The following is a 9,210-nucleotide window of genomic DNA, read 5'->3' on the forward strand; positions in this document are numbered from 1 at the left end:
ACGGGTTTGTTTAAACGAAACAATTTAAAGATATGTTTTGGGTATTAAGTGAACGTAAATGCTAAAGTTATTTAGTTTAATGACCCGTGGAACTACAGAGTCCGACTAAGAAACTCGTCAGCTGAACATTTCATCAAACACCTAAAATGATATTAAACAATCCACATCCAATCATAAGAGATAATATTGCTTGTCATTTTATTTTAAAAGTGTAAATTAAAATATAAATTTAGAATTTGTTTCCTTCTGCCTAGCTTTTATACCTTCTCGTACTCAATTCAAAATAATTAAATAAAATAATTTAAAATTATTTAATTTTAATAATTAAAATAATTATTAATAAGATTTAATAATAATAATTAATTAATAAGATTTAACATTAATTCAAAATTATTTTAATTAATGACATCACCCACATGCTTATATTTTTTTCTTTTTATTTTTGATTTTTTCTTAACAAAAGAATTAGCCTAATAATGACATCATCATTTTAGGATTTTAATAGAAACTATAGATAGATAGATAGATAGATAGATAGATAGATAGATAGATAGATAGATAGATAAATGTGTGGTCTAGGATTTTTTCAATATAGGTTACAGTTCGACGTCGTGCACCTGGGCTCCAGATTTGGACTGATAATGGGCTATTTGCTTCATGGGCTCTTAGCTTGGTGCCCACGGTTTGATACGTCTATATATATTAGTTAATGTCTATCTATATACATATTAGTTAATGATTAGTAAGAAGGGAACGAGGTGTATACGATCAAAATCAAAAACTCAGTTCGCACAAAACCCTAAAGCTCAAATTTATATAATCCAAAAAATCAAATTCTTTATACATCGATTCAATCCAATTCATAATGAAGTTCCAAATCGAAGATGTAACAGTTAATTTCCCCTACGATCAACAACGTGTTAAAAGGAGGAGGACATTATCATCAGAGATCCCACACGAGATACTTTGGTCGGAGATACTACCACAACTTCCGGCCAAAAGCGTACTCCGTTTCAAAAGTGTTTCTAAACAATGGTACTCGTTGCTAACATCACAAATGTTCAAAAACACACACTTTAATCACATAACCAACAACGATCGTCAAAACCCTAACAGAATTCTTCTACTGTCTTCATCATCATGCGAGTTCCGTACCATAGACTGCGAATCACCCGAACTTTCTGTAACTCGTAACCCTCGTCCGTTACCGTTCACACCACCACGTCCTAAAAAAGTTGTGATATTAGCGTCCTGTCATGGACTGGTTTGCGCAGGCGTGTTAACAAACAGTGACAGTGATTATTTTTCCGATTTGATATTGTGGAATCCGTTAACGAGTGAGTTCAAGACATTGTCGAAAACCAATTACAACAAGGAGTGTTACGCTGACGACAGCTGCCAACGATTCGGGTTGTATTATAGCTCGTTTGATAACGACTACAAGCTTATATCTATAACAAAAAACTTTGATGTATACGGCTACTCGTTGAAAAACGACTCATGGCAAAACATGGTTGATTCAACAAACAGTCTTAAGAAGATACTGTACGTGATATATAAATGTTGGAGGCTATGTACTTGGTTGGATGAAAGTCTGTTTTTCATAAAACATGACATTATAGGATACGGTATATATGGTCCATGGGAGTGTACAATCGTTGTTGGAAATTTAGTGTAATTGAGGGATTTAATCTACACTTGTAAACGGGTTAGGAGGTACGGAGTGTACATCCATTAAGTGATAGATTGCCCGGACTCGAAAGTGGTTTTCCATTATCACAAATTTGAGTGATTACGGAAGTATTATTCCTGCACTAGGTGAAACATCTCCATCGTGGAAATAAAACAAACAACTTTATGTAAAGGATTTGTTTTAGATTTGAAAAGGATTTCCTTGATTTGGTTGTTGGAAATAAAACAAACAACTTTATGTAAAGGATTTGTTTAGATTTGAAAACTATTTCCTTGATTTGGTTGTTGGAAATAAAACAAACAACTTTATGTAAAGGATTTGTTTTAGATTTGAAAACGAAATTAGTTAGTGAAACATCTCCATCGTGGAATAATACTTATTTTTGGGTGCCTATAAATAAGGACTATCATTTATGAGAATAAGATATACGAAAAACACCTTAATACTCTTATGCAAAAGAGTTCTTGTTTACTGCCAATAACAAGAACTAATCTCTGTCTTATCCCAAAGTGATATTCGTGTAACCCAGGCAATAAGGGTCGAATAATTACTTTCGGAAAGTGATACCACGATTCAGTGATTTATCCGGCTATCGATTATTTTACCCTACACGAAATTTCAATAAAACCTCCAACAATCGAAAGTAATTATTCGTTATAATCGATGGCGGCTACGATGAAACACATGACGGCGAATTTCTCCAAACTTGATAAGTTTGAGGGAATTGATTTTAGGAGATGGCAAAAGAAGATGCACTTCTTTCTGAGCAGCATGAGTGTGGTGTACGTACTCAGCACACCAATTTCTGAAGATCATGGTGATGATGCCACTATTGAACAAATTCGGAAAAGGTGCAAGTGGGAGAACGATGACTACATCGCTATAGGTTTAACCTTCAATGGTATGGCTGATTCCCTTTTTGATATTTACCTAAATGTTGAATCTTCTAAAGAACTATGGGACTGTTTAGAAACCAAGTATATGTCTGAGGATGCTTCTAGTAAAAAGTTCCTTGTGAGTAATTTTAATAATTACAAGATAGTCGATTCTAGACCGGTCTTGGAACAATACAATGAGCTCATTCGTATACTTGGTCAATTCACACAACATAAGATGAACATGGATGAGTCTATTCAAGTCTCAAGCATAATTGATAAACTACCTCCATCTTGGAAAGAATTTAAACATTCTTTGAAACATAAGAAGGAGGAGTTAACTCTTGTTGAGTTGGGTAGTCATCTGCGTATTGAGGAATCCCTCAGGTTGCAGGATAATGACAAGCCAAAGAGCAACGAAGTTGCTGGTACGTCTGTTGTCAATATGGTGGAACATAAAAAGTTCACTAGTAATAATGACAAAAAGGGCAAACGTAAACATCAAGGTTATAACAAGGCTAATCCGAACAAGAAGTCTAAATTGACTTGTTGGAAGTGTGGTAAAACTGGACACATGAAAAAGAATTGCAAGGTTATTTTTGGTAATAATAATGCCAAAGGATCTAGCACAAGCGGTTCGGGAAATGGTTTAAACAACCACAACTCGAAAGGTCAGAATATATTTAATAATTCAAATGAGAATTATTATATTTCATATATATCTGAGGCTTATTTTGTGCAGGATGATGATGTCGCGTGGTGGGTTGACTCGGGAGCCACCACCCATGTATGCAAGGATAGATTTTGGTTCAAGACTTACGAGTCCGTGACTGATGGATCAATTCTTCATATGGAAAATGAGTCAACAGCCTCTGTTCATGGACGTGGAAGTGTGGATTTGTGTTTTAGTTCTGAAAAAACTATTTGTTTGTTTGATGTTTTGCATGTACCACAAATAAGAAAAAATTTGGTTTCCAGTAGTGTGTTAAATTGTTGTAGTTATAAACAAGTGATTGAATCTGATAAGTTTGTTTTGTCAAAACATGGTATGTTTGTTGGTTTTGGTTATTTATGCAATAGAATGTTTAGACTTAACATTAATCACTTGAATGTTAATTTTGCTTTTATATCTACTTCTAGCATAAATAATTCTACACTTTGGCATGCTAGACTAGGACATATACACTTTAAAAAAATGCAAGATATGTCTAAAGATGGATTAATACCGGTTTTTGACATGAACAATGAAAAGTGTAAAACGTGTATGTTAACAAAGATCACTAAGAAACCATTTCAAAATGTACATCGTGATACTGAAATTTTGGAATTAATACACAGTGATTTATGTGATTTGCATGCTACTCCTACTTTAGGGAACAAGAAATATTTTGTGACTTTTATTGATGATGCTTCTAGATTTTGCTATGTTTATTTGTTACATACTAAGGATGAAGCATTAGATAAATTTAAAATATTTAAAACTGAAGTAGAATTACAACAAAAGGCTTTGATTAAAAGACTTAGAACAGATAGGGGAGGTGAATACATTGACCAATCGTATTTCCAATCAGTTGGTATTATCCATGAGACCACAGCTCCTTATACTCCACAACAAAATGGTATATCTGAAAGGAAGAATAGGATCCTTAAGGAAATGGTTAATTCCATGTTATCCTATTCGGGTTTAAGTGAAGGATTTTGGGGGGAAGCTATGTTAACAGCTTGTTATTTGCTTAATAGAGTTCCTAATAAAAGAAACAAGATTACACCATATGAACTTTGGAATAAAAGGAAACCTAACTTGAATTATCTTCGGGTATGGGGCTGTAGGGCGGTTGTAAGACTACCTGATCCCAAGAAGAAAAGTTTAGGTGAAAGAGGTATAGATTGCATATTTGTTGGATATGTTGAACATTCCAAGGCATATAGGTTCTATGTAATAGAGCCTAATGAGTTTGTCTCAATCAATTCTGTGATTGATTCAAGGGATGCAATCTTTGATGAAAATCGATTTTCATCTATACCTAGACCAAAGGATATGATTCCAAGTAACAATGGAATCAATAAGGATTGTAATGATGAAGTCTCTGAAAAGGCTGTTGATCAGTCACTTGAGCTTCGAAAAAGCAAAAGAAAAAGGAAACCTAAATCATTTGGACCAGATTTTCAACTATACTTAGTTGAAGGTTCTAGGGATGATGTTTCTACCCAATATTCGTATTGTTTCAATGTTGATGATGATCCTAAAACATATGATGAAGCAATGAGGTCTCAGGATGTTGCATTCTGGAAAGAGGCAATTAATGATGAGATAGATTCTATCATGGGCAATAACACTTGGGTGTTAGCTGATCTACCTCCTGGTTGCAAACCATTGGGTTACAAATGGATTTTCAAAAAGAAGATGAAGGTGGATGGAACTATTGAAAAGTTAAGGCAAGGTTAGTCATTCAAGGCTTTAGACAAAAGTCTGGAATTGACTATTTTGATACTTATGCTCCCGTGGCAAGTATCACTACCATTAGACTGCTGATTGCTTTGGCTACGATTCACAATCTAGTTATTCACCAGATGGATGTGAAGACAACATTCTTGAATGGTGAATTAGATGAGGAGGTTTATATGAACCAACCTCAGGGCTTTGTCATGCCAGGAAATGAAGGCAAGGTGTGCAAACTTGTGAAATCCTTATATGGTTTGAAACAAGCACCTAAGCAATGGCATCAAAAGTTTGATGAAGTGATTTTATCTAGTGGTTTTAAATTAAACCAAGCAGATAAATGTGTATATAGTAAATTTGATGATTCTGGTAAAGGAGTTATAATTTATCTATATGTTGATGACATGTTAATCTTTGGGACTGACCAAAGTCAGGTTGATTTAACAAAAGAATTTTTGTCATCAAAATTCTCCATGAAAGATATGGGGGAGGTTGACGTTATCCTTGGCATTAGGATCAAACGTGAAAGCAAAGGAATTTCGATTTGTCAATCTCATTATATTGAGAAGGTGTTGAAAAAGTTCAATTGCTTTGAATGTAATCCTGTGAGTACCCCTATTGATCCAAGTGAGAAGCTTATGCCTAATCAAGGTGAAGCTGTATCACAACTTGAGTATTCTCAGGTGATTGGCTGTTTGATGTACGCCATGACTTGTACAAGGCCGGATATTGCTTTTGCTGTGGGAAAACTGAGTAGATATACTAGTAATCCTAGTACTCATTACTGGCAAGCAATTAGGCGGGTACTGAAGTACTTGAAGAAAACTATGGACTATAGTTTGTCTTATAATGGGTTTCCTTCGGTAATAGAAGGATATTCTGATGCGAGTTGGATAACCAATATTGAAGATCATTCTTCAACGAGTGGTTGGGTGTTCTTGCTTGGGGGAGGTGCTATTTCATGGGCTTCTAAGAAGCAGACATGTATTACCAACTCAACGATGGAATCTGAGTTTGTTGCTTTAGCTGCTGCTGGTAAAGAAGCAGAATGGCTTAGAAACTTGATCCATGAGATACCATTATGGCCTAAACCTATAGCACCTATGTCTATCCATTGTGATAGTGCTGCGACATTGGCAAAGGCTTATAGCTAGATGTACAATGGAAAGTCTAGACACTTAGGTGTCAGACATAGCATGATTCGTGAACTCATCATGAATGGGGTGATTTCTACAGTGTTCGTGAGGTCACAACAGAATTTAGCTGATCACTTGACGAAGGGATTGGCAAGAGACTTGGTGAACAAGTCTGCTGTGGAGATGGGTTTAAAGTCCACATAAATTTCTAATTATAAGATACCCAATTCCCTTCTGATGAAAATTAGAAGTTGAATTCAATGTGGAAGGCTTATACTTAGAAATTTGGAGTACAAAATTTTGTATCATCCCAAAGTAAGGTATGTACTCGGACCTGTTGAAGGTGAGGATGAAGTTTAGCTTCTTAATGGTTTATTTGAAAAAGTGCAATAGCAGGTGCATGACTGAAATGAACTACCTATGTGAATGTGAAGTTTTGCCGCTTCAACAAAGCTTGGACTTTTGCTTTAGATACATTCATGAATGGATATGGACACATGGCTTGTAAAGTGTCAGGATAGCTTTAGAGTATTTGAAAACTTATGTGTATGTTATTTTCAGTTATTCAAATGGGTTGAAGGGTTCAATTCTTAGAACACCCCGATTCTCGAATATTTGGAATGTGTAATGTACTAAGGTGAAAATTCAATCTTCAAGATATTTTCATTTATGCATAAGTTTTTGTTTTAATTTGTTTAATTCTCATGAAACGAATTGCACTAAATTGGGGAGGATTGTTGGAAATTTAGTGTAATTGAGGGATTTAATCTACACTTGTAAACGGGTTAGGAGGTACGGAGTGTACACCCATTAAGTGATAGATTGCCCGGACCCGAAAGTGGTTTTCCATTATCACGAATTTGAGTGATTACGGAAGTATTATTCCTGCACTATGTGAAACATCTCCATCGTGGAAATAAAACAAATAACTTTATGTAAAAGATTTGTTTTAGATTTGAAAACGATTTCCTTGATTTGGTTGTTGGAAATAAAACAAACAACTTTATGTAAAGGATTTGTTTAGATTTGAAAACGATTTCCTTGATTTGGTTGTTGGAAATAAAACAAACAACTTTATGTAAAGGATTTGTTTTAGATTTGAAAACGAAATTAGTTAGTGAAACATCTCCATCGTGGAATAATACTTATTTTTAGGTGCCTATAAATAAGGACTATCATTTATGAGAATAAGATATACGAAAAACACCTTAATACTCTTATGCAAAAGAGTTCTTGTTTACTGCCAATAACAAGAACTAATCTCTGTCTTATCCCAAAGTGATATTCGTGTAACCCAGGCAATAAGGGTCGAATAATTACTTTCGGAAAGTGATACCACGATTCAGTGATTTATCCGGCTATCGATTATTTTACCCTACACGAAATTTCAATAAAACCTCCAACAATCGTAAGGTTCGACACCAAGACGGAAAGGTTCACCGAGATACGAGTTCCTTATATTTTCAACAAGTTGGATGATTGGGGGCGTGCAACTAGTTACTTTCTCACGGTACAAAGAGGAAAACTTCATTATTATTTGCAGTATGACACTAGTTCGACACATACGTTTCTGAAAGGGTGGAGTTTGAATGAAGACGGTAAAAGTTGGTCATGTGTAGAAACTTATATGCTGTCGGGTCTTATAAACAACAGTATACGGCCGCTGTACTTGATGAGGAACAAAGATTGGGTGATGAAGGGTTTTACTGGTACAGAATGTTGTGTTTATAGAGTAAGTCTTAATGGTGATGAGAAAACAAATACTACAAGAGACGGTGATGGTACGTGCACAACGTCTACACAAGTTAACTGGAACAACGTCACGGATGATATCACCCATGAAGTGAGATACATGGCCCAAGAAGTGAGATACATAGAGACGTTTGTGTCACCCAATCAATATGTGTAACCAACCGTTGGCTCATTTTGTTTTGCTGCAATAATGCATGTGATCATCATCTTAATTAATTTTGGTTTGGTTGGTTTATTGAGTGCTACTGTACGTACTTTCCTAATGAGATAAAAAGGTCAAATTTATATGGATCGTTAATCACAAGTTACTCCTTATCAAACGAGTCCTAGATGCAAAAAGTCATTATTGTCTACTCGAGATGCCAACAGGTACTACTGGTAAAACAATCGCAACATTATTATCGTTAATCACAAGTAGTGTTACTCCTTATCAAAACCTAGCTAGTTATATATCCTGTGAAACTGTTATATTGTAATCGTACGAGTACATGAAATGGAAAAACCCTGGCGGAATTGAAAATGCTACATAAGTATCAAGTCGATTGTATCGGTCCGTCTGTCTGTGAATTGAAGATGATCGTCTAGTAAGAATTTGTGTGTGAATCCTGAGTTTGCTTTGTCCGGAAATCGGGATTCGGTTGATGCTGGATGTATGAAACTTACTGCGAGTTGGGCCCGAGCTTTGGCGATTGAGAATCCATATGTGAAGACTTGTGATATCATTGAAAGGTATGAGAAAGAGAAATAGAAAGCTGGCTCGGGTTGAGTCGAGACCCCAATGGGGTAGGGTCAAACGGGTCATGGGTCGAACAGGTCTCAAAATTCAAACGGGTCGGTTCGAGAGCCATTTTTCCTTGTAATTTTTTTCTTTAATGAAATTTATTTTTTTTAAACTATCTATTAATTCTTTTTTAATATTTTATAATATGTTCATTCATAAATATATATTTTTTTAATTATTATTATTTTTATTACGTTTTTAAACAAAAATAAAAAACGAGATGATGATCTCGGGAGGGATATTTATTTACGTTTTTTATCGCATACACATTTTTATATATTTTCATGCCATCCCCTGATTTGCAATGAGTCACCACCATATTTTTCATATTGAGTACTAGGCATACCAGTAATGTTTTATCAATCATCATTTCTAATAATAAAGACCCTCCAACTTGAAAAGATGTAGCTACGAGTTACTTGTAAGGTTGATCCCATCTCCTGTGATCGTAAGAAATGGTTTGGAACAACTTTCTAATAAGGATCATACCAGATTACTGTCTTTTCTTCATTTATTCTCTGCATGTTAGGAAG

General features: G+C 35.0%; 1 protein-coding gene across 1 annotated transcript; it reads left to right on the forward strand.

The window, feature by feature from the left end:
- Positions 1-865: 865 nt before the first annotated feature.
- On the forward strand, positions 866-8,053 carry LOC139870907 (F-box/kelch-repeat protein At3g06240-like). The gene is made up of 2 exons (XM_071858670.1): positions 866-1,545; positions 7,558-8,053. The coding sequence occupies exons 1-2, from the start codon at positions 866-868 to the stop codon at positions 8,051-8,053; spliced, it is 1,176 nt and encodes a 391-aa protein (XP_071714771.1).
- Positions 8,054-9,210: the final 1,157 nt, after the last annotated feature.

The sequence above is a fragment of the Rutidosis leptorrhynchoides genome, chromosome 10 (genome assembly GCF_046630445.1).
Source record: "Rutidosis leptorrhynchoides isolate AG116_Rl617_1_P2 chromosome 10, CSIRO_AGI_Rlap_v1, whole genome shotgun sequence".
NCBI lineage: Eukaryota > Viridiplantae > Streptophyta > Magnoliopsida > Asterales > Asteraceae > Rutidosis > Rutidosis leptorrhynchoides.